This window comes from Vidua macroura, chromosome 7 (genome assembly GCF_024509145.1).
Source record: "Vidua macroura isolate BioBank_ID:100142 chromosome 7, ASM2450914v1, whole genome shotgun sequence".
Classification (NCBI taxonomy): domain Eukaryota; kingdom Metazoa; phylum Chordata; class Aves; order Passeriformes; family Viduidae; genus Vidua; species Vidua macroura.
In genome coordinates this window covers 7,809,537-7,835,641 of record NC_071577.1, presented here as the reverse complement: position 1 = coordinate 7,835,641, position 26,105 = coordinate 7,809,537, and the positions used below count along the sequence as shown (strand labels likewise).

At 38.6% G+C, this 26,105-nt stretch overlaps 1 protein-coding gene and 1 long non-coding RNA gene across 2 annotated transcripts in view; one reads left to right on the top strand and one right to left on the bottom strand.

The window, feature by feature from the left end:
• The window catches only part of PCNT (pericentrin), a 71,811-nt gene that overhangs the window by 35,148 nt on the left and 10,558 nt on the right, over positions 1–26,105 (top strand). The window contains exons 27-44 of the mRNA XM_053982796.1: positions 243–405; positions 879–1,022; positions 5,088–5,317; positions 5,770–5,889; positions 6,475–6,495; positions 8,522–8,749; positions 11,825–11,995; positions 13,153–13,305; positions 13,738–13,908; positions 14,164–15,276; positions 17,129–17,656; positions 18,368–18,461; positions 18,890–19,044; positions 21,862–22,059; positions 22,319–22,492; positions 23,098–23,293; positions 24,323–24,536; positions 25,009–25,159. Coding sequence (XP_053838771.1) covers positions 243–405; positions 879–1,022; positions 5,088–5,317; positions 5,770–5,889; positions 6,475–6,495; positions 8,522–8,749; positions 11,825–11,995; positions 13,153–13,305; positions 13,738–13,908; positions 14,164–15,276; positions 17,129–17,656; positions 18,368–18,461; positions 18,890–19,044; positions 21,862–22,059; positions 22,319–22,492; positions 23,098–23,293; positions 24,323–24,536; positions 25,009–25,159 — 4,224 coding nt within the window. The remainder of the gene's footprint in view (positions 1–242; positions 406–878; positions 1,023–5,087; positions 5,318–5,769; positions 5,890–6,474; positions 6,496–8,521; positions 8,750–11,824; positions 11,996–13,152; positions 13,306–13,737; positions 13,909–14,163; positions 15,277–17,128; positions 17,657–18,367; positions 18,462–18,889; positions 19,045–21,861; positions 22,060–22,318; positions 22,493–23,097; positions 23,294–24,322; positions 24,537–25,008; positions 25,160–26,105) is intronic.
• LOC128810167 (uncharacterized) overlaps positions 9,167–26,105 on the bottom strand; it is a 30,737-nt gene continuing 13,798 nt past the window's right edge. The window contains exon 4 of the long non-coding RNA XR_008437964.1: positions 9,167–9,251. This is a non-coding gene — a long non-coding RNA (uncharacterized LOC128810167). The remainder of the gene's footprint in view (positions 9,252–26,105) is intronic.

The following is a 26,105-nucleotide window of genomic DNA, read 5'->3' as shown; positions in this document are numbered from 1 at the left end:
AAGAAACTTATGTTCTTAAGCAGGACTTGTGGCAAAAATACTGGTATGCAAGAACAGGGATTCACCAAAGCGTCCAGAGGTTTTGGGCAAAGTCAGCTTAGTACAGAAATTAAACTTCAAAACTTGGGCCTTACTGCATGAATGTTCCTAAAAATTGAGAAGACCTTTATTGCAATGTCTGCAGCATTATTACCTTGCATGTGCATCTGAGGTCTGATGCTGGGGCAATTACTCACTTGCAGCTAGAGAAGATGCATGAGAACCACGCGCAGTTCGAGGAGGAGTTCAGCCGCCGCAATCGGGAGACGGCGCAGGTGGTGAGTCAGCACCAGGAGCTGATGGAGTGCCTCAGTGAGGAGAGTGAGGCCAAGAACCAGCTGGCACTAGAGCTTCACAAGGCAGAGGGTAAGAAACAGAACCTGAGTGAGATTGCAGTGTCATTTACCCACAGCCTGTTCCTCCCAATATCTATGATGTGCTTTCCTGGATTTCTTGGGCTCTAAATCTCCCATTTGATCTTACTTTCTGGACATTCTGTTTCTTGAAACATCAGCCCTTAGCAGAGGATGTGTTGTAAGCTCATCCCAGGCCATCAAAGCTTAATGATCTCTATTTGAATCCTACAGATTTGGAGACACTTTGTGATGTGTCAGCCTCATAAAATCTTGATAATCTTAGAATACATTAACTGGTATGCTTTATTCCTTAAGATACTTCAAAAGCCTAGCTATAGTATAAACATAAATCATCTTTTACTTCTTCCTTTTTATGTCACCCTCCACTGTTTGGCAAAAATTGTTTACTCATGTTTACAAGCTATTTTTTCTCAATAGATGAGTTTGTCTATGGCTTTATTTGCATTCTGACTTGGCTTCCAGGCATTATTGAAGGCTACGTTGCAGAAAAAGCTGCATTAGAAGAGGCCTTAAACCTGAAAGAGGAATCTGAGCGTCGTCTTGTTGTGGAGCTGGAGAACATGAGGGAACGCTTCCAGGAGCTGACCCAGGAGCAGGCAATTCTTGGTGAGTAGAGGTACAGCATTCTTAGCTCACAACAAAGTTGTCTCCAGTCAGGGCACTTTGCCATGTCCTTCTGTCATGGATCAGAGTTTGGCTTGATGACCTAATGAGCAGCTCAGCCTGGTGCACAGGTGAGAGGGTCTGCCTGTAAAGGGACAAGCTCTACAGACATGCATCAAGGTCATCAGGAGCTTTGTGGCACAGTAAAGATGAAATGCCTGAAGGTTAGCACTGTCTGTATTCCATACACATTTTTGATGGTCCAGAAGATGAAATGGATCACAATGCCCTATTCATCTTGTGCATGTGTCTGTGTTTTGATTTCTAGGAACACCTGTTGCTAATGTAGCACAAAAAGAAGGTTCAGGTTTGTAATGATAAGTGTGGATTTTTTTTTTCTTGCTGTGTTGCTGTAATGCTGAGTGAATGAATTGATAACTTTTATTATATTTGAACAATGAGGAATAGTACTTAATAATTAGGCCCAACACATTACTGGGTTTATAAGTATCTTGGCCATAAAAAGCTATGACTTCTGTGATGCAAAATTAGGAATATTCAATTCAATACTGAATATTTGAAGTGAAAAAGATGTTTTGCTGCCATCAGGCTTAAACTGCATTGTGCCATTGTCTTTGTTTTTGCCAACTTCATTTTTTTTGAGGGGATGGAGTGTGTTGCAAGCTGGCCTCTAGTGATACAAAGTCAGCTGTCAAAATGAGTAAATTAAGTTAAAGAAGGGAGGGAAAAAGAAAAATATTTGAGGTGACATAAAACTGTGAGCTAAAAAAAAGTACAGCAAGAACGGAAGGACATCTAAGGGAGATGAGAGAAATATAACTGAAAGGATTGGTAGGTCAGAAAAAAGGCAAGCAGAATGGTAGGGAAGGCTAGTAAAGAAAGGAAAGAGGAAACCAGAAATAAGCAGGAAGGATCCATAGAGTTATACACTAATTTTGGAAGTCAAGTGCTGTAGTCAAATTTGTAGATGCCAAATTGAAAGAGAAGTTTTATTTTCCTCCTGAACTAAAGTTTGCCTACTTAACTCCTGAGTGGCTAACATTTAGATCTGATAAATTCATACTTGACATGATTATTTTGTGGTCTACTCAAAATCTAATTCTCCTATTGTTTTCTAGATTAATTTTATTTATACACATGTATATATTCACAGATTCTTGCATATTCACTGTCTCTTGTTTTTGGACTTTCTTTTCCCCAGAGAGTGTGAGCTGATTAAACCAAATCACTAAGGTGAATAAAAAGTTATGTAGGCAAATTCCTGTAAAGAGTCAAAAAGCTGCACTGAGCTTTCTTTACCCATTACTGTATCTTTATTCCTTCTGTCCATTCAGATCTTTCTCCAACACTATTTTTAATTTAACCTATTTTTGGTATCCACCTCACTGTCCTGAAATTTGCTGCTGCCCTCTGTAGAACCGAGTTGGTTATGGTGTATTTTGGGATTGACATTCTCCCAGGAGCTGCAGCCCAGCTCTTGCCAGCAGCTCCTTAGAACTTGAACAGTTACTTTTGCTGCAAGGGCCAAGTTCTGAAATCCATCCCCTTTCCCTCACCCCAGCCATCTCTAGTACTCTTCCTCAGGTTTGAAATTGTTTGTAGTATGTGGAAAACATGATAAATATAAGTCATATTGTTTGGAGCTGATTGACATGGGCTTATTCCTTGAAAAGCTGACGTCTCCTCCTGTTTTTCATGTGGAGTACTAATGTGAGTAGAATGGCCTTGCTAATTAAAACTCTTTTGGAATGGAGCTTGGCATTTGCTAATGATCTGGGGAGTGGGAAGGAGTGTGCCGGGGCCTCTCCTGAGGGGAATTGCATGATGTGCAGTAGCATTAATAAAATAGGTTTGTCTCTACAAAGAAACAAATCTGTGAGCTGATGATCTATTGGTGTGTTGCTTGAAATTCTATTTATACACTTGGGGAACATGTGCTTAAAAAAAAAAAAAAATTGTCAGAAAGATTGAGCCTAGAGGTTACCAAACTTTGACACCTGCTTTCTATGAAATACTGCTGATTCCAGGTAAAATCTCCTTATTTTTTTCAATTAATTTGCACTTCTGAGGTGACTGTGTAGGTCAGTGTTACCTAATCAGTATTTTGTTCCTCATAAAGCACTAGTGTTCCTCTGGAAGCTAAAAAAGAAGCCATCAGCCAAGTTTCTTAGGATATAGGAGGTAAAATTCTTGTGCTTGTTTTCCCAAATACTAGTTCTTTTTTCTCAGGGTCAGTCTAAATCCATGACCTTCCTTTGGGTGCCTAGCACCTGACCTTGCCCTACTCTCTGCACCATGTATTAATAAATACACTAGAGTGCTATTTTATTCACATTGTTCCCATCTCTTGCTTGGCAAAAGATAATCTGTCATGCAGCTGTGGCTGGGATTGGATGTCCTAATGGAATTCAGATATTGTTGGGTTTTGTGGGTTTTTTCTGTTGCATTACATGATACATATACTACATGATATGTATCATACAGCTCCAAGGGGACTGGGAGAGAAATTAGGGCAGAGTCTTCACTTCATGCATGCTGCCAGAGCTTGAGTCACATCCACAACCAAATGAACTTGTGATTATTTAAAAATAAAATCAAAAGTAGGGAGTGTGGCACAGTGATTGCATTGGGGTTGTTACATAGGCTATAATTAGTGCTTGGAGTGAAATGTTACACTCCAATGTAGTTGGAGTGTAACTGTAATCCACAACAGGATTGCTGTGGAGCTCAAGAGCTCGTGTAGTCCATGTTTTTGTCCCAAACTTTCCTTGTTTCTCTTTGCCTGGCTTTTTTTGATTTCCAGAGCCAATGAATTCAGACTCTTCACATTGTTTTTCATTATCCTCACTGTGGTGACATTTTCCCCAACGTGTAGTGTAAATATTGTTGCATTATTCCAAGCCTGTCACACTTTTCTTTTTCTACATGAACATGGAAATTTTCATTATTTTTTGCTTAGTATCAATGGTCTAGAAATGTCATTAAATATCTGTGGATAATGAAGCCCTAGAAAAAAATATTGTAGGTAGGCTGTGGTGGCAAAGATTTGTAAGAGCAGCTTGTAATGACATTAGGTCAGAAATCACATGCATTGTATTGTTCATACTTCAAAAAGGGAATTGTCTGTTCTGGAAATTGGGCTGGATGATTTCTTAAGGTCCTTGTTGGGTTACAGACTTACCTTTAACCTGTGACCAAAAACATTTAAGGTGAATAATGGAACATTTGAAAAGTAAAATCATGAGCTCTTGCAGGACCTTACTTTGATACAAAATAGACTTCTTTTCATGCTCAGGTTACTAACTGTATTCACAATTAAAGGAGCTTTTCTCCGAGAGTGTTCACAGTAAAGTCTTCAGTTTTGGTCTCCTAAACAGTGTGAATCAGTTGGATGCACTGATTAAAATGCAGTTTGTAGCTGTAAATTAACTCTTAATAACTTAAATAATTTCAGCTATGTACACTTCCCTTTTTGGTATTTCTTTTCCTGCACAGGGGAAAATATGTGCCATCTTTTTTCCCAGGTGTTTTCTTCCCTTTGTAACCTCAGAACTGGACTGATTTTCTGTAAGCATGGTTTTTCTCTGCGTTTTAATCCCCACTCAGGTTCAGAGAAATACAGTAACATTGTTTTTTCACAGCAGCTGGCTTCAGGGTCAGGCTGGGTACCAGTGGCCACTGGAAAGATGGTCTGGGTGCTGACTCACCAGTGTAGATGGCAGCAGCAGTATCCAGCATGGGACAAGGCAGGAGTAATGGAGAAACTAGCCCAGCAGTGGATATTGGATGGCTAAGGAGGATCTTGGCATGAGAGTTTAGAGGAGCTGAGAATTCTCTGCTGGATGGCTTGATTAAGGAGAGATTTGGGACAGAAGGGTGGCAAGGATTTAGGGTAAGGCAGTATAGGGTCTCTTACAGCCCACCTCAAGAATAAATACTTTTCTTTGTTTTGATGCTGTCCAAAATACCCAAATTTAATCTCATCTGAATTATTTGACTTTTGTACTCTCCACTGACAGCTTTTATTATTTTTGTGTTCTTACTCAGGTCTACTCAAGGAAGTAGAATTTTTGTCAAAGGAGAAACTTGAGCTTCAGTGTCAGGCAGAAAAGGACCACTCCAACTTACGCTCTCAGATGAAGGTGTTGGAGGTGGAACTGGAAGAGCAGCTGCAAAGTAACCAAGACCTGGCTACAAAGTTACTGGAGATTACTGAATTAAAACAGCAAATTGAAGTTCTTGAAAAGCAGCTTAAAAACCAGCGGCAGTTCATGGATGTAAGTAAGAGACCACATTTCCATGGGTTTGGAGGTGATAAATTCTCATCCTGGTTTGACACATGGAAGGTGGTTCCCAAAATGGGCTGCTTTCAGTTTTGGTTGAAATTAAGACCTTGGTGTTCTAGTCTCATGGAAAAAAAAAAAATTAATTTTCAATTCAGTTTTTGTAGTATTGCAGGGTAATTTTTTTGTTTTTATTAAATGATAATTGTAGTTTATATGCATGTTGAAGTCAGAAAGGTACTTTCTCTTTATTTTTATTTCCCTGTCACTGTAGATAATGCTTTCAGAACTACTAGAAGGTAGTCCTGATTAATTATTAATAATTAGTTAATTATTTTTTAAGTTAACAGTTTCTTCACCACAAAAATAAACCCCAATTATTCTTGTACTCAAGATTGTAATGAAGTCTTAAAAAATATTTTGTTTCTCTCTGGCTGGGTTTACAGGAACAAGCCATAGAAAGGGAACATGAACGCGATGATTTTCAGCAGGAAATTCAGAAATTGGAAGAACAGTTAAAACTGTCAGCAAAATCACAGACTTCAGGACAGTCCAGAGAGCATAGGGTGAGTAAAATCAGACTTGGTGGCCAATGGAGTTTGTTTATTACAATTAAATACCAAAACTCTATGTTTTGGGGGATCTGGCTCTTGGGAGACTTTTTTTCCTGTTACCCAGAGAGCAGATCTTTCCCCACCTGGCTGAACTACATTTAGGCAGTGAGGGTGCACTTACATTATTTATAGTATTTGTTATGGAGATGGTAATGTTATGTTTTATTTATATAATGTATGTTATTTGTTATGGAGATGGAAAGAACTGTTGCATGTGCTTTACAGTCAAGTTTGAGTCTGGTTTAAAGGAACCTCTGGGCCTGGTTTAAATGAACCAAGGAGGACAACACTACAGACACTCTGCTCTAAAAAGCGCCTCAGAGAAATGACTTCTGGGTTCTAAATGTGTTTAGTTTTTCCACCTAAACAATTGTAATAGAGATGTCCTTTGTCTGCATGCCTCATCCTATTTAAGTTTATAAATGAGTCCTTGTTTACACAGTTTTGTTTGTTTGATGCTTGGCTTCAAAGATTAACTTTTGCTTTTTTTTTTCTTTTTGATTGGGTTTTTTTTTCACATAAATGAACATTTTACAGAACTATGAATTGATTCTACAGGTATGGAAAACAGCATGAATGTGTCTTAACTTTTCTTTCCTTTTCCTTTCAATCCCTTCTAGATATGCTTTAGCCTTTTTTCCTCTTCTTGATATGTCAAGGCATGACTTGGAGCTAAGAATACAGGTTTTAGGGTGGCAGAATTCTTGCAGGGAATGAACAACTGCTTTCAATTTAATTTCCTGTACATAAGTACTTAGCTCTCCTGGCTTATTGCTCAGAGGTGTTACAGGCAGTTATTCACTGAAAGAAGCCTTTTGGTGTAAAAGGAGAAGTTGAGGTTTGGAGCCTGAAACAAAGATACTGGAATGGTGATGATAAAACTGTGCCTTTTGTTTGTGGCCTTGCTCTTATCAAAACTTGTAAAGTAGTTAAATTAATTTCCATCTATTTATGTATAGTAATGGAATTGTGTACCTCACTGTTAGAGTTGCACATCCATATCTTCAATATGAATGAATTTCCAGGGAATGAATTTTCCGTGCTGAAAAAATGAATGCTGTAGCTTTGCAACCTCTCTCAGAAAGGATGAAAACTTATTTGGAGAAAAACACACAAGGATGGTAACTAAGCAAGTGACATTTGTGGGTAGGGTGAGGTATGCAGGCATTCTGTGCCAGGAAATGTCAGTATTTGTTCAGTTGTTTAATGCAGCTGTAACAGAAAGTGCTTAATTCACTCCAAATCAGCTCAAGTGAACTCCTGATTTCTGCATGTAGCAGTTATAACAAGTTTCCCTCTCTGGTGTTTACTAGGTACAAGGTATGTGTAAGTGGGATTATTTTGTGGAAAGAGTGCTGGCTGGTTCTTGGGAGCTGCACTGTGAGAGTGAAGGTTATGTGGAAGTGTTTTCTTAGCTACAGGATTGCAGCACCAGCTTTCTAGCAACGTGGTGTTAAAAACATGCTTTTTATGTCTGAAGTGTCATAGTTTGGGGATTCTGATGCCAAAATCTTGTAGCATTAGAAAGATTAGACATCTAGGAGATTTTTCTATACCCAAAAGCTTTACTGCAAGATCTGTGTTATGAGAAGGGAGTAAGATACAGACACATTTGTGCCTGTAAGCAGTTTGAAAATGTAATGTTCATAACTTCTGGTTTTCTTAACCACTCTCCCTGTTTATTATTTGACTCATCTGTTTGCTCAAGCGTGTTTTCCTGCTTTAGTAATATCTGCACAATACTTTGAAGATGTAAAGATCTATGTAAATGCAGAGAATTTTTATTTCATAATGTTGAAGTGGGATTTACATCAATTCAGACACTCTCTGATGAACAAAACATTTATTTTGTAAAATCCCATCTTCCTTGCTCATGGGTATTGACCAAATTACTTATCCATTCCCACTGCTTTCGTGCCTGAGCTTGCTTTCACTATGCTAAATGACTTTATCACACCCTGAGATAGTCTGTCTGTCACACCAAAGCTCCTAGCCTTGCCTTCACCTTGATTACTGGGATCAATGAATGACTGTTTTCCTGCAGCTAAAATTCAAAATTTGTATCCTCTTAATATTTAAATGATTTTTGGAAAGCAAAGTACCTGTCCTGTGTTGGCTCCTGGGAGTCACTCTGATTGCATATTTATCCTTCAGTTCTTGGTATCTCCCTGTAAACTGGAATTCCTTGGAATATTGGAAGAGGGTTCTGAAGTTACAGAAATAAATCCAATGCTATTATTAACTACACATGTAATCTTGGTGGGTTTTTAATCTTATAGCCAATTAACTCTGTCACCAAAACCCTCCTTTGAGAGTATACCTTCATCTAGTACTTTGAGAGTACTACAGATGTTGAGGGAGTAATCAAACATCTGTCTAAGAGCTGCTGCATTTGGAAAACAAGATTTCAGAAAGCTAACTTTTTCTTACTTTCTGTGCATATTTAGTTTTATTTTCACCTGAGATTTTAGCACCACTTTAATCCGTAGTAAAACCTCCTTCAATGTGAAATGACTCTTGCTTTCAACTGGCAGGAAGTCTGTTCATATTGCCTGAATATCTGTATACTGTGATTTCTGTGTAGGTAGAATCTTTGCAAGCAGAAATAAAAGAGAAGATGGATGATTACAATAAATTGTTACTAGAAAAGGAGCGAAAACACCAAGAAATTGCAGCTCGTGATAAAGAGATAGAAAATCTGGTGGCACAGATCCAAGAGCTGAAGCTCAGTGGTGCTGAGGTCTCCAAGACTGTACACAGCTTGGAACAACAGCTGCAGAAAATGAAGAAAGTGGAAACTGAACTGAAGCAGGTAATTTTTCAATCCTTATTTAAATGGGGTTGGCATTACACGGCAGTGGCTTTATGGGGGTTGTTAGTAGTGTTTGCAACGCTGTCTGGCACCCAGTGGTGAGTTAAACTGGTGTATTAATGGCACATATCACAGCCACAGTTTTAAATAATCTCTGGTTCTACAAACTCTAAGTCCATTATAAAGACTTATATACTACTTATAAGTAGTATGTACTTAGATATTGCTTATAAGACTTAAATAAGACTCAAAGTCCTACTACAAAGGCTGCTTTTAACAGTTGTCATGTTTGCTGCTTCAGAGCTGCTCTTGAGCTTGTCTCCAAGTTTCTAAGAAGGTGGTGTTACTGAATATCAAACACTGAGGGTTTTTAATAAGTACCCGTGTTATTAATCAAATTATCTTAATCTGTAGCCCTTGTTCCTCTGGGTCTGAAGCCAGATCTGTTTGCCAGAGTCCAAAACTTCTAGCACTTTGTTACTACTGCAGAGTTAATCACAGCCTAGAGTTAAGAATTACAATCCATTTAGCAAAAGTTACCATACATCTGAGTAACTTTTTCTACCATCTGGAACTAAATGTTCAGTGTCCTCTCAATCATTTTCCTTGGCTGAGTAGTGTTGAAAGCTCTGTGGAGATCTTGTTGCCTACAGTTGCATAAGAGGAGGTGCAAATGAAAGGATGAGAAGATGTGCATATAAACAAGGGAAAATCCAATTAAATGGAAGGGGGAGGTGATCACACTGGGGGCAGCCACTCCTTAAAGGAAGCTCAGAGTGGCAGTGGTGTCTCTGACTGGGAGATGTGAGAATTGCCTGAGTAGAGCCTACTTGGTTGTGGTTTGAGTCAGAGAACTTTAAAGACCTTCCTGAGCTTAACTTTTTCTGTGCTTCTATCCAAACATACAAAAGACATGCCCATTTACTTTGTCTGCCTTGGAGTGGATGGGGACTGTGGTGCTGCTTGCTGTTGGCAAGTTGCTCTTTTCTCTGGAATCTTGGCTTGCTGTTAAACAGGCTTTCTTTATCCTTGTGAATTCAGAATATTCTTTTGGTTGTGTAAATGTCCCCATCAATTGGTTTGTAAATATCTTAAACAAGCCAAACTCAGACACTCTTGAGTTTAGTTTTTCTTTTTTTTTTTTTCCCCAGAAACTAATTCATTCAGTCTAAACTAAACAAGGTTGTACTATTCAATTTGCCATCTGAAAGCATTGTGATAATTGTCTTGAAGCAATTTTGTGCAGTAAATAAGTTCCAGTGGAGCTCTAAGAACAATTAAATGCCACAGGATTTTTCTGTAAAAGTACACTTGATGTGAATGGTAATTGCAGGGTTTTATTCTCCCCCAAATTCCAACATATGAAAAATACATGTGATGGAGAAATACATACAGGTGATGGAGAAATAAGAAATAGGACTGGAAATAGAATGAATATAGAAGAGTTTGTGATGAATACTGAGTAAAGTCACAGCTAACAGATTCATTTGCCCTCCTGATGAGCACAGAGCAGGTCTTTGTTCTGTCCTGCCCCCAATCCTCTCAGGGGTTCAGGTTGCTGATGTGTAACATTGAAGCTCCTGGATAGGATTGGGTTGGGAGGATCACTCATCCTTTTGCTTGAGATCTAAAAAGTGGGGCTAATTTAGGGAGTCTGCTCTCCTGTGGATTTTGGGATTCATGGAAGAAGACACCATGTTAGACTGTGTGTGACTCACCACCCAGGCAGTTTTACAGTGAAGGAGCATTATATAAAGCCCTGATTTTTGCCTAGTGTGCCACTTGCTTTTGCTGGGTCACTGTAGCAGCCTTTAGGACATGGCAGCTGGGGAATGCCAGGAGGAACTGAACTCATGTGTGCAGAGCTGTGCTGACACTGCACATTTACAGCTTTGCAAGTTTTTCCTTTGTCCAGGAAAGGCAGGGACACTGGAGCTAAGGCAGCCCACTTCTGCAGTAGTCTGGATTGCACATTGCTGCTGAAGGGTTTTGGACAGTGATCAGTGTGGTTTGGGTAATGTCTTTAGTTGATAAAAAAACAACAAAAAAAGGCTCTGCTCTTGCTTGGGGTTTGGTTTGGTTTTATGAGTGTTCTTTCTGGGTTGCCAGAGGGCTGGTTCATATCGCAGGTTTCATGCAAGAGCAAGAAGAATTTCTGGTTTTCCCTTACCTTTTGGTACTGTGATACAGCATTAACTTGGCAATTTTATTTTTTTTTTAATTGCTACTCCTTTCAGTTTACAATCAGAAGATGCTAGCCACGTCCTCTGAGTCTTAGATCTCTTAAACTAGAGAAAAAATGGTGAAATTTATATATTTTTTTACAAATCATATAATGAGTCTAAAATAACCTATTAAAGATATGTGCATTAAACTATGGGCACAGTGTTGGACAGCAGAGGCAATTACTGCCTTAGGTTTCTTGTCAAGCTTTCCTTTACTGTATTAAGTACAGATGTGTATGCTTATTGCTTGGACAATTCCCAAGTGAATCCTTCCTCCTTGGACTGACCCAGCTCCTGAGAAGGACTGTGAGAGAAGGAAGATCAAAAACCAATTTTTTTTCAATAAAATAAACTATAGTAGCTTGGCAGATCACAGGTTGGACAAACTTAGTGCTGCTTTATCACATTCTGACTGAACTTGATGTATTTGTGAGTAGGTTTTGACCTACCCAGAACTCTTCATTTCTTAAACTGTGTCCCTCTGTCAAATTTGGTTTGGCATATATATGGTATCATAACAAATTTGGAAATGGCTAGAAGAACAAGACGTTATATTCTTGAACATATAAAGTGTTGTGTAACTGAAAAAGTGTAATTTATCACTGAATGCTAAATTTTCTGAAGTTGTTAAACTTGAATTACAAAAAGTAAAGGGGTAAAAACTTAAATGAGCTAAAAGCATTCAGTTGTCTTGAATTCCTATTTCTTTATAGGCCACTGGGATTATGTATTTTTCTTCTTGTACTGGGTGTGTCAGGGTCAATGAAGTGTTTCAGCAGGATTGTTCTGGTTAAGAAGGTTTGTATATTGACAGCAATTATTTCTAACATGAAAAAAAATCATTTTTCAGGATAAAGAGGCACTGCAACAGCAGCAGTACAATAACCTGATCCAGATCTCTGCCCTGCAGTCTAAACTGGATGAAGCGAGGCACCGAGTGCCAGTGGATGGCAGTTCTGCCCCAGAGCTGAAGGAGCAGCTACAGGCAGAGCAGGAAGCACTTCAGGCCAAGGAGAGAGAGGTGAGAGCTTTGGGAGAGTTCTACAGACTTTGAGTTGCTTTGGCCTCAAGGAACCTTCCTTTTTCTTGCTTTGTTCTGTGCTCCTCTCTCTTCCTGCTGGAAGCTGTCTTGTGATGATTCACGTAACTTTGAGACTGATCACTATCAGTTGTAAACTGATTTTCCTTTCCTTCCAAAGTTGAAGTAGGTAGATGAGTTTTTGTTTGAGAGTGAGAGATAATTATTATATAATTCTTTATAAATGTATATATCATTTTATTTTAGATAATTATTATATATTATTACACCATAATGGTGTAATTTAACCTGTTTTGAGATAATGTTTGTGGTGAATTTTTGTGTCAAGCTAAGAAGAAACACAGAGAAGTTGCTCACAATATCTGGAACTCTTATTGGATTTACAGTATAAATGCATACACAACCCTACTGTATGCTTATATTATTATAATATCTGTGATGTAGTCCAGTTAAGGATGTATAAAGAAGAAAAACAGGAGTGATCCTCCAGCCAATTGTACACCATTCTTTCAAGAGCAGTACAAGCTAATAAAAATTAATTTCTTAAAGGTGGAATTTCCATTTCTTTTATGAAGTCTGATTTCAACAATCATAATTCCCAAAGCCACTATAGCTTGCTACCCATTAAGGCAAGAGATGATAAAAACAGTGGATGGCAACATCACACCGCAGAGAAAAGTGTGGTTGTTGAATCATCTCTTTGTTGTCTGTGTTATTTGGATTGGCACTGCAAGGCACATTTCTGGTTTCTGGGAGGACAAGGATGGTGTTTATATTGAGTGCTTGTCATTGTTGCACATCAACTGCTAATTTGTCTCATATTGTTACATCCAAAGACATCAGTCAAGCCTTGATCTCTCACAATACAGATTAATGGATCTTTTGTGAGCAGGTAGATTTTTTTTTTTTTAAAGAAAACAAACCCACCTTTGCAGTACTTTGATTTTGCAGATGAGGATTTGGAATACAAGCTTCTCACTCTTTTTATATTTATTTATTTATGTTTTATTAGTGCAAGTTGATTAGAGTTTAAATCACTGAATTTGCTGAAGTTACTTCTTGTCATTAAATAATACAATGGATGAAGTTTTATTTTAGAGGACTTATTTGAAACAGCTGTGCATTTTTTTTTCTTTTAGATTGCAAGCTTGCTAGACCAAGTAGAACAATATAAAGATAACTTGAGCAAGAAAGATGAGGAGATATTGCAGCTGAACTTGCAGTTAGAGATACAAAAAAATGTTACTACTTCAAACATCATCCAGCTTCAGGCAGAGAATGCACACTTGCAGGTAGGTTCCTCTAGCTTTTTTTTTTAGTGCACTGCCTAGAATGTCAGAGACCTGCTTTCTTGAGTGCTGAGGTCTTCATCTCATGATATTGTAGACAGATACTTGGGTTGTTTCTCCTGCCATCAGAAGTTGCATTACCCTTACAAGACTAATGCTGGATATCATAGAACCAAAGCCTCCCAGTATCCTAGATTCATGCTTGTAGCATTATCTTCTACAGTGATTTGATTTAAATCGAGGGCTGAGGTTATTTTCTGGGTTGGGGCAGTCTAACAGTGGTGTGAACCTGAAGAAGCTGTAGTTGCGTTCCCGAGCTCTTCACCATTATAGTAAATAAGAGAATATTTAAATAAAGCCCACAGTTCTGCTCTGCCGTTAGGTTGAGAGAGAAAGTCAGTCCTTTCTATTGAGATTTTTGTTTTCTCTGGTCAGGAGGATCTAACAAAACTTCATGTGAAGCGAAGCCAGGACCTGGGTATTAGTGATTGCTCAGCTTTGTCATTCCCACAAGCACTGCTTGAAGAAAAGAATCAAGAAATTGATCACTTGAATGAGCAGATGAAGAGACTTCAGCATGAGCTGCAAAATGCTCTGGAGAATAAAGTAAGAGTGCTTACTATATGTTCGTTGCTTGATTTTTGGGGGAAGCAAGGCGTGCAGATTCTTATTGTAAATGAAATCTGTTTGATAATTTTCTTAGGAATGTAGAGATTATTTTGAGAAGTTACCAGCTGAAATGTGTGGTTCTTTCTGCTGTTAAATGTGTGATTTAATGCCTGTGTGATTCAGAAGAGAAATATAAACTCTGTGTGCAATAATAATTGCCTACATACAGTAATATTCAGTCCTTTTGCTTAGGTTGCAGAAGACCAAAAACCTGAAATTGAAGAACTCAGATCGCTGGTCGAGCACCTTCGCCTTGACCAGGAGAGGCTGCGTAAGGACAAGGATGAAGAGGTGGAGCAACTCCATGGAGTTATTGAAAAGCTTCAAAAAGAGCTGGCACAATTTGGACCAGTATGTCATGAAGATAGTGACAACCCAGTTTATTTCTATGAAGTTGCATTGGAAAAGTCAGTGGAAAACCTTCAGAATGAGTTGAAAAAGGGACTGGTAGATTGTCAAGGTGATGCTGATCCAAACAGAAGAAACACATCCGTACACTCCAAAGTGAGAGAACTTCAGGAGAAACTGGAGCTTGTCTCAGCTTCTAAAGAAGCTCTGCAGCAGCAACTGGAAAAAAAGGAATTGCAACTCAAAACAGAAGTGGAAATTTTGGAGAAAAAATGCCAAGAGTTGCGAGAGTCATCAGAGCAGTCTGTTGCAGAGCTCACCTCCCTGAGAATCCAGCACCAGGCACTTCAGGAAGAATACAGGGTTTCCCAAACTCTTTTGTCTCAGAGAGAGGCTGAGACAAAGATGACTACATCTCGAATTCAAGAACTTGAAGATAAGGTGAGAGAAAGGGAAGCAAATATTCTAGAGAAAGAGATGCAAATTAAGACAATGGCAGATCAAAGAGAAGCTGACACAACTGAGCTGCAGTACTTAACAGAAAAAGCAGCAGAGTTGCAGACAGAGTTGGAAAAGAGAGGTGCAAGTCAGGCACAGGATGTTTACAATCTTCAGTTAGAAGTTTCTAGACTTGATTTCCAGGTGCAAGCACTGAATCAGAAAGAAGTAGCTTACCTGAGAGAAATCAAGGAACTGCAGGGGAGCACTGCAAAACTGAAAGGTGAAATCAAGGCCCATATGAAAGAGCTCAAAGCCCTGCGATTGGAAAGAGCTGAAATTCTTTCACAGTTGGAGTCTTGCAAGCTGGAGGAGCAAGTAGGTCATGAAGAGACTCAATTTCTCAAGCCATTCTGCCAGAGTAAAAGAAAAGATGGAGCCCTTAAAAATGGAATGCATGAATTAGAAGCAAATATTGATCAGTCATTTGGAGTATTGGCTTCCCCTACTGCTAAACTGGTACATTATTTGATTTTTAATAGTATTCTTTGTTTTGGTGATTTTTTTTTTTAATAATATATTTCTAGATTAATAAATTAAATATATTTTCCCCATTTTACTCTATTTTGCCTGCAGGAGTAGTTAGTAGGTGTTATCCCTTCTTTCTTTCCACCTGTGAGTTCTTTCCAGCTTAATTTTTTTCCTCCTGATCTATTGAGGATGGAGAGTGAGAGGATGGGCATCTGCAAGCCAAGCAATGAGCCCACCATGAACTACCAAGACTGCTTGCCATTCTTCATGGCTCTATTGGAGAACTACTTGAAAACACTTCATCCTGTCTCCTTTTCTTTTCAGAAATTCTTATTTACTGTGACTCTTTCTTGTCATTATTCTGAATCTTCTCTAGAACCATTTGCTCCGAGTAACCTAATCTTCTTAAATTCTTATTAAATCACTCAATTTTAGAAAGCAGTAAGACCCAGGTGACCCTTTTTTTCAGAGAGCTGTAGAAATCTGTCATACACCAAGTTACTGTCTTTAAAGGCTGGCTTACAGAGGTAATAAGTGCCAGTTAAGAGGGTTTATATGAAGAGTTGGAGTATACAGGAAAGGAAAAACATTCTGTGCCAGGCTTACGTGGATTTTCAGGGCCCTGCTTGGCAGTATGTTACAGTAATCATCCAATGTAGATGGCTTATTTAAAGAAATGATAGGATAATTGCTATGTATAATGACATGTTTATTTTTAAAGCAGAAATGAAGAGTGTAGCTATGCAAAACATGTGATCATTCCCAGTGTTTGTATTTTTATTTGCCTGGAAGTTCAAGGTTGGAGCAGTGCCATCTGGGTGACACTGTACATTCAGGGCCTGCCCCAGGAATCTCTCAGGAAAAGGAAATAGCTGGGAAAAGTGTTAAATGGCCCATGCAGATTGATGTACTTCAGACCATGGGATCTGTCTGTACAAGGCAACAGGCTTCCAGTCCAGTGGCTACTGGGCCATGTTTTTTATACAAGCAGGGATTGTCAGATCCCTGTTTAAAAAAACAGAATTAAATTAGTATTCAATGAAGAGAAAATTGGTAACATTTTGAAGGATATCAGGGAATGCTGGCATGCTGGGGGCAGTTAAATTATTTAAAAAACACTTTTCAAGTAGAAACTCAGACTCTGAAAGGTTTAAATTGATGTTTGTCAGTACATGTATTTCCATGTTCAAGTGGAAGTTCTTATGTAGGCTGAGGAGGGATAATTATCAAAATTGGAGAATATGTTGAATCAAAGTAAATAAATTACCATGTCTTCAAGCATTCATTACAATAGACTTTTTTTTTTCTATGGATCTAGCTCATCCAGGTATTAGAAAAAGTATAATGCAACATTCTTAAAGGAGCGAAGAACTCCTCCTACATTTATGCTTGGGTTCCAAAGTGGAAACAATGTGAAAATTAGGAAATGTATTAAAATGAAAGCTGAAGGAGCAGCAAAATTATTAAAGTCCTGGCAGCTAGCACTGGGCTTAAAACAGATGATGAAGAGGGGTGATTAACACAAAAGGATTAAGCTGATGGTCTAAAATGTGAGGGATAACAATTATTCACTGTATCTAACAAACTAACAGGTATGAAGGATGAAATGAAATTTCCATGTTGACAGGTTTAAAATAAACTAAAATATCCTGTCAAATAGTGTGTTATTTAGACTCAGTCACAGAATCAGAGGTTAAGAGTAATTTTACCTTAAAATTACTTAGATAAAGCAATTGAAGGAAAAAAATCAATCAATTCTACAAGGTCTTTAAGTGCATGTTTCTCAGTTTGTAAAATCATGCTCAAATTCAATTAATTAATGTGTGTTATTTCATTATAGGAAAAAGATGAAGCTATGTTTGACTTGACAATTCACAATAAAAATCCAAAAACACAGATGAAGCAATCACAAGAAAATATCTTTTGCCAGGAGTTGGACATGATCCACAGCTCTGAAGGGGATCAAGATTTGAAAAAGCATTGCCAGCAAATGTTGGAAATTCATCAAACTCCTGATTCACCAAAACACAATGTGAGCATAGACAAAGAGACTCCAAAAGATTACCAGAATTTAATTGCAAGTATGTCTTCATGGGGCTCACCTGAGATCATGAGAAAGCAAGATATAAGCATGGAGCTTCAACCAGTGCTTCACCTGACACCCTTCTCAGAAGCTGAAAACACAGATTTTCAAATTGTGCACACAAGGTCATCCCTGGAAGGAGAGAATTCCATATCACTGGGATATTCTAACCTGGATGAAAATGGCAGTGGGAATGCAGCAGTGGGAGTAGATAGAAAATCTCCAGTTTTCTCTGAAAGTACCTATTCTGTGGATGATGATGAAGATATGGAGAAGAAGCTTCTGGTAAGTGATATTTCATGTCTGATTTAATTCTTTTTTAAAAAAGACTGCTCAGCCTGTCCCCCTGGGATCATTGAGGGGCCAGAGGCTCCAAGTAGTAGAAACCTACACACTGCTGGGAGTAGGTCCAATGAAGTTCTGGACATACAATTATTAGTTCCTCTCTTACTGTGATAAAAACTGATAAATTCGTGATACTTAATGTGTCAATAATTGAGCTAAACCTGTAAAACCTTTGCTACCACACTACTCAGTGTACTCTAACAGCTCCCCACTTCTTCAACAATCTGTTGTTGAGTGTTAGAAGAAACTCTTTCAAAACTGGATAATGGAGGCTTTTCTTTTTCATGGCAATATTTTATATATTGTGTACATATATTTATATATATTGTCTGTATTCTGTAATTTCACAGGAAGATAAAGTCTATACTTAAGAAAGTTTCTCTTTGACTGTATGTTGTTGTGACTTGCTTTGATGGGTAATTAAATATAAATACATGGTATCTTAAGACTATTAAAAGAGGAAAAAATGGAGATGGAGTGGCTTCCAGAGTGCACCAATGTTGCATTAATCATGCTATTTGCCATCTCTAACACTTGGATCAAGTAGGCATTTGCTAAAATCTGCACTAGTGGAAAAAGTTGCCATAAATGCTGAAACCAACAGCTACATGCAGAAAACCAAAGTAATATGAAAAAATTCTTCTCAAGCAGATGAGAGAAGCTGATAATCTGACTTTAACCCCTTCTGATTTACAAGATGATGAAAGATCCAGAGCATCTGCCATGACCGATGGATGTGGCAGCAGTAAGTTGAACTTTGTAGATTCCTTTTACCTCTTGTTAACTTCAATATTAAAACATGTTTCTCCTTTCTACCATTTTCTTTTACTGTGGGTCTTTTATTGGAAAGCTATGCCTTAGGCAGGTGGTTCTTTGTTAAGAAACATACATATATATGTATATTGTGCCTGCTTTTACCTTTTAATCTACATACAGGACAGAGGCAGGGGATTTGAGTCCTGGCTTAAGTACTTAACTACTTCTCTGGTTCTAAAGGCAACTTAAATGATCTTTAACTTGTTTAAGTTAATTGAGATCTCAACCAACCACCTCAATCTGACCCTGCATTCATACAAGCAGAAGAAATCATGGTTATTCTGCAAGTGGTTGTTCTACTTTCAAGTTGTTTCCATATTTATAAAACTTTGTGGGGATGGTTGTCTCTTCCTTCAGATACCAGCTCAAATTTGGCAGCTAATCTAAAGCAGGAGCTACAAACATCAGATCACCTAGATGCCAATGTCATGGCTTACCTGCGATACCGGGGGATAATTCCAGATATTATGGAATCAATGAAAGAGAAGGAAATACTTTCACCACAGATGAAGGTAATGTATGATTAATATGAGCATGCCAGCAAATTAAAACTGGACAGCAAAAATGAAATGGTAATGTAAAATAGCTGCTACATTTATACTGAAAAATGTTCTGTAATGGTTTAAACTGCAAGTTGATGACGGTTCTTGTCCTTGCATCTCTTGTGACAACATTACTGACATTTGCTTGTACTTGCTAGAATTGAACTAGTTTTGCTAGGGCAGCACTGATGCTGTTTTAGAATGTGGGGTACAAGGACTGCTTATTCTACTCTATGGGTTTGCCTTGGAGGCTTCACAGAAAGTTGTTTCAGAAGTAACCACAGCTGGCTGACATCATGCTCCTCTGCCTGTTCTTGTCATCTTGATGTGATGGAGAGCTGTGGAAACACAGTGTGTGTGCAGGGATAGGTCAGAGCCAGTTCAAGCAACATGAGGAATATACAGAAGACTGAGCAGTGAGTGCTCCCTCTAGTCAGTAATTAAAGTTGAAGAAAGTATATGCCTAGAATTCTTTGGTTTGCTGAGCAAGCTCTCAGGCATTTCAAAAATTCCAGCTACAGAAAGGGAGAAATTCTCATCTGTGAGAGAATACAGTAGGTTACAGTGAGTTCTCAAGTAATAAGAAACTAGAAGAAATACCCTTCCTAGGAAGTGAATCCTGCCTTCTAATATGCTTAGCAGGTCCCTTCAGCTTGCCCAGCACAATGGAGGAAGGTAAGCCTGAATTCAAACTCACTCAAGCTAACTGGCACAGGTAACTCACAAGATGAAGGAGACTGGGCCTTTATCACTGCTCATGTCAGAAGGAAGATCCTTCCCCCATCCATCTGCCCTTAATAAGAGACATGCTGCTCTAGGGTTGGAGAAGGAAGAACACATGGAATAACTGATGTGATCCAGGAAAAGCCAAACACGCAAAGCTGATGAAACCATCTGCTGGCATTAGAACCAGTGCTACCAGAAAAGTACATCAGGTGTTAGTAATTGGAGATTCCTTACTGAGAGGCACTGGAGCACCCTCCTGCCATCCAGGTACTTTCTCTAGAGAAGTTTGTTGCTTACCAGCAGCTTGTATTTGTGGTGTCATTGAGGTTGCCAAGCTGAGTGAGCCCTACAGATTATCACTTGTATAGGGTCTAGCAGCACTGTGACAGGACAGTCCAAAGGTTTGGGACCATGGGTGAAAGTCTCTATCCCCCCAGTCAGAGGAAGGGGACCAGGATGGAATCCCTGACTGTGCAGCTGGTGCAGTACTCAAGGTTTCCATTTTTTATTATCATGGATTTACCTTTGAGAAGCCAGAAATGTTGGGAGCTCATGGAATTCACCCAAGCAAGTGAGACAAGAGTGTCTCCACCAATAAGATGGCTAAACCTATAAGGAAAGCTTTAAATTAGATGAGGAGGGACTGGAGGAATGAAGTCCCTTCTATTGTAAGAAAAAGATCAGATTCAACACCACTGGAGGAACCTGAACATAGGTAAGTCCATGGGACCCAAAGACCTGAATCCCAGGGTCTTGAGGAGATTTTGCAGTTGCAATTGCCAAGCCACTCTCCATCGTTTTTGAAAAGTCACAGCAGTCAGATGAAGTCCCCAGTGACTGGAGAAAAGGGAATCATAGCAGTCTTTCTTAAAAAGCTTAATGATGAGCACCCTGGAAGCTACTGATCTTTGAGCCTCACCTCTCTGCCCAGTAAGATCATGAAATGGATTGGACATAAGTACAAAATTTCTTGTGATGAGACACTGGCACAGAGAGGTGGTGGATCTCTAGGAGTCCATCCCAGAATCCATTGAAAATGAGATTGGATGGGGCTTTATGCAACCTGAAATAATAGAAGATGCTCCCTTATGCCTGTCACAGCAGAGTTGGACTAGATATGGTCTTGAAAGGTCCCTTCCAACTGAAAACTATTCTGTGATTCTGTGTCTAAAAAAGTCTGTGTCAGAGATTTCATGGAAGAGGTGAATTTTATTTTACCTTAAGAAACAGTGGTTTTTTTTTTTAGTTTCATTTGTGAAGCATCAATCTAGACTTTACTGGCTGTAAGATCTGAGGGCATATTCCAGTACTGAATGTTTGTTTGAACACTTTACTGTGCTTTTGATCTTAATGTTTACTAAAGGTTTTCACTGATTATTGAAGTAATCAGTATTTTGATTCCAGAGACAGAAAAACAACTTAAGTTTGTTCAAAAGTAATTTTAAAAATGTGCAAGGAAAGAATATAAAGAGTTAAATAGAAGTACTCTGTGTTGTTTTTAAAGTGCATAGCAATGAGGAACAGCTCCACATGGAGGCTGGGATATTTCTGATGAGATGTGTGTAAGAAAAGGATTCAACTCTCCAGTGACCTTCCCTGAAAAGAGGCCAGGAAACATCTGTGCATGATGTAATAGTTTGTGAACAGGGAATTTATTTAAAATACATTATTTGGCCTGGCAATGTCATAGGAAACAATTTCCACTGTGTAAATTATTAAACTGGTTATTTTGGGAGTTGATATTTGTACATAATTTGCTAAATTAAGCCAAGGTTGTCTAAATACATAATTCAGTTTTCTGGCATCACTGAGGTTTGGTAACCTAGCTTCAGACTTGATAGAATTTAATTAATTGCCAGGAAAGTTAGCTAAATAGTTCAGAAACAAAGGTGAAGTACAGCCCTTTGGCATAAATAGTAATTTATGCTTAATTGCATCTTAGTGTGTTGATACAGACACCTTACTTTTGTTGTCCAGTACTATCTCATCCTACTCTTACACTGCCAGGATGCTGATGCCTGTTTCCTAATATTATCTTTTTTTTTTTTTTTTTCTTCTCAGGCTGTGCTGAAGATGGTGTATGAGGAGAGCCGCAAAATATTGGCTTTGTCAGAGCATCCCTTTGCTTTCAGGGAGCTGAAGAATGTCCCTCAGACCCATGTGGCAATGGAGGGCTGGCAGAAGGAGGGATTATCCCTGCTGGATGCTATCCAGTCACTGAAGGATTACCTCAGCAAGGAGGCAGATAGAGGAGACAAGGTATGGCTATAAAATACCCTTTAAAGCAAGGGAACCAGGTTGTGTGTATGTGTATATATATATATATATATATATAAGAATGTATATATAATATGTTATGAGGCTTGTGTGTGTGTATATATATGTTTAAGGAGAAGGGACAGTACTTTTTAAACACTTCTAAAAGTGCTTAAATTAACAGATACACTCGTATGGTATGAAAGATGCTGGGTTACAGGTTGAGAGAAATGCTATTTAAAAAAAATATATATTTTAACAGGAAACATCAGGTGTTGCTGCTGACTGGAGAGGAGAACTTCTGCAAGCAGTACAGAGTGTGTTTGAGAAGGAGAGAAATATGTTGCAAATTGACTTGAAATCTTACTTCTCCAATCCTGCATCTGGTGACACAAGTTCATTTGGGGAAAAGTTGGAGTATATAATGAAACAGCAAGTATGAAAAGCTCCTAAAGTGTGCTGCTCATAAATCACTTCTTTATTTTCTTTTTTTTTTTTCCATTTTTATTTCTTCTGTTGCTAAATATTTTGTATTATTATATTATTATCTTGTATGTCTTGTATAATGCAGATGGCATGGGACCAGTAGCTTTTAAAGTTTCTGTTGTGGTAGCATTTTTCTTGAACTTTGTTCATAGTGTTACAAAGCCTATTGATTATTTTAGCTGGCATCAAGAAAGACTGTGATATTCAAAAAGAAATACTTGGTTGAATTCTTTCCCTCCTTCCCATTTGACTAGAACTTCACAGACCTCTCTTGCAAAGGGTATATATTGAACTAACTGTGAATCTGGGGGCTTTTTGCCAATAATATTTAGTTTCTATGTTGTAGTAATTGTTATGTATAAACTTGACAAGGCAAGTGAAGTGGGTTTTTTTCTTTTTTACATAATGTTATCATTTTGCATTAATGTGAAGCATGAACTTAGTCATTTGAATGCTTCAGTACAAAAGTTGTACTGCAAGAGTTTGCTTAGTATTTATCCTTGCAGAAGATATGGAAATAGCCTTGTAGTTTGAATAGGCCTTGGTTTGTTTCAGGAGGAGCAGAGGCAGATGGTTGTGCAGCACCTCTTCTCCTCAGACCGGAATAGCCTGCTCTCAGAAATCCAGGACCTCCAAGCTCAGCTCCGCATGACACATCTCCAGAACCAGGAGAAGCTCCAGCAGCTACAGGAAACCCTTACCAAGGCTGAAGATCGTGGCAACAAACAGGAACACCAGCTCCGGAGGAAAGGTAATTCTTACTCTTTGTCAGCTCTTTCTGTCTTCTACATCAGTTCCTTTTTGCCTCAAAGGTAAAAGGCAAAAAAAAGGTGTCTTGCAATGCTGTACAATTCCTCAGTTTTATTGAGTGCACTCAGGTTGCCTATGGTGTTAGCAGTTCTTTCTAATGTCAGTAGTTAAGACAAATCTATGAGAAGCACAGAGAAGCTGTGAAATAACCCAAAGCAATGGAACTGAAATAGTGTATACATGGAGAAAACCCAGCAAGGACAGTAAAACCCCTGTTTGTTTGCAGAGGATTGTTTATCTATATGTTTGCTAGTATAGAATCACAGAATCATTTAGGCTGGATAAGACCTTGAACATTCTGGAGTCCCACCATAAACAGTGCCAAGCCCGCTGCTAAACCATGTGCCTGACTGAATAAGCAAGCCTTCATTTTCACAGCAGGTTCCCTTTATGTAATAAAGAAACAAGTGCAAGGGACCTTGGTCAAAAATAAACATCTTTCTACAAAGCAAAACACTGCATTTTCCTTCTTTTTGTTTTTCCATCACTGTCATTCAGATGTCAGCCATTTAATAGCACATGCACTAGTCCAATAGAGGAAAGTTTCCTGGGCATCCAGAAGTTTATTGCTAATTTTATTTACATAAAACTGTAGACATAGGTACATTAATTATTTTTAAGTACTTATCAAACAGGAGTCTTGAAATTTAGGGAAAGTTGTTTCTCTTAACTCACTGGCCTAAACAGAGCTGGCCAAACAGGTTCCTGTCATAAAATGTTTATGTAAGTGGATAAGTTGGTTTAATGGGGTTTAAAATCCATTAGTGATATTACAGAATATCACAATGGTAGAATCATACTGTTTGTGCATCCTTCTTCTGATTCCTCTCATTTAAAAAGAGGTTAATTCTTCAGACAAAAACACTTCAATACAGCTGATTTTTTTTCCTAATTTGGATTAGTGTAAGTGATATCATATTGTCAAGGTCTCTATAATAGAAATAACTGTTACAGTGTTTTCTTATCCTAGTTGAATTATTGGAATATAAGCTTCAGCAGGAAAAATCTATTGTAAGTGACTTGCACAGCACTCTCTCTGAGGAGCAGAAAAGATCCTCTGAAACATGTGATCTCCTGAATCAAGAAAAAGCATCCCTGAAATCAGAGCTTTCTAGAAGTAAGCAAGAGAATGAAAGGTTGCAGAAATCCCTGGAAGAGCTTCAGAGGGAAATAAATCATTTACGGTAAGAAGCAGATTTATTCATTTACTAGGTTTATCAGCAGGTGTGAAAGAGCTTTATACTAATTGGATCCATAAAACACTTGGAAACCGGAGGCAAACTAGGGTCTCTCACTTTTAAGGGTGATGTTTTCTTTACTAAATTCTGTCATCTTGGGTATGTTCCTTTCCCACTCCCTTCTTAGTGTATGCCAATATTTTGCTTTCCTCTTGCAGGACAACAGCTTTGCTCTGCCAGAGTAAATAACCTATCCCTTAATTGTTACAAAATCGAGCAATTCTAGCTTGGCTTGCAAGGAGGCAAATGTTTTCAGATGCTAACTAGCTTGAAAACTGACACTCTTTAGAAAGAATAGAGGCCACCTTAAAGAAACAAATCAATAGAGCTCAGAGAAACTAACCCAAAATGTCTTGCCTGTGATGCTGGTGAAAGATGTTCTGTTCTGAGCATAGCCATGTCATTTTGAACTTTGCAGTGTTGAATTGGAAAAAAAAGAAAAGGATTTGGCAGCTGCACTTGAAGACTTGCAGGCTGAGCAGCTGAAGGGATCTGAGCTGCGAGGTTGGTTTGAGGAACAGCAGCGTCAGCAGAGGAAAGCAGAGGATGAAAAGACAAAGGCCATGGAGGTAACGCCCAGCTCCCCTGGGGCATGACGTTAACTAGCAAGTTATTTGTGCAGTCTTCTTCACCTCCACTGTTCTTTGTTTAGTAACTGTTAAAACCTCCAAACCTTTCCTGAATGTGCACAGTGTCTTTTCTCACCGAGTTAAAGCTTTCAGTTACTTCCATTAATTGCACGTGTAGAAATAAACCGAGGTTGAATGCCATGCTAGGGTTTTTTCTCCACATCATCTCATGTTTTTTTCCTTTCCCACTTTCCCCTGTTGTGTACTGCCCCTTGCTGACAGCCAGATTCTACAGCTGTGTGACTGCACCCTTAATTCCACAGCAAACTTACCATGGGGGTGTGAGATGTATGATCTCTGAGATTATAAAGAAAACCACCCAATGATAAATAGGTTTGGCATCAAGTGGAGCTTTTTCAATATAATATGTATTTTTGGAGGTTAACCAAAGTCATCCTGTTCCCTTCTAAATGGAACAGAAAACAAGTGAACAGCTTTCTCTCAAAGACTGGAATAGCAATGACTCAGTCCTTGTAAAAGGCCTACAGTAAATGGAAAAGGAGGAAGATTTAACATAAACCATTTCTTAAACCCCAAAACTAAACTCTCTCAAAGAACTCCAAACAATCCTACTTAAATTCTCAAAGTGAGGAAACACAATTCTGACTATTTCCTTGTAGTTTGGCTTCTTCTGTCATCTTCCTGGTAGGTGTTTTAAGTTTGTGAGTGATTTTTGTTGGGATATTTGTTACTGCTGCATGGTTAGGAAATGCTGCTCATTTTCAGAAACCTGCTTATGCAAGGAGGGCAGAGTAGCCAAGGCCAGGAGAAAAGTGCTTTGCCCTGGGGGTACCTGTTGGACAGATGAGTCTGGAATTCACAAATCTTTATTGAAGCCCCATTATGGAAACCTTCTGCCTTTTAGCATCTGACCTGGCTTTCTAGG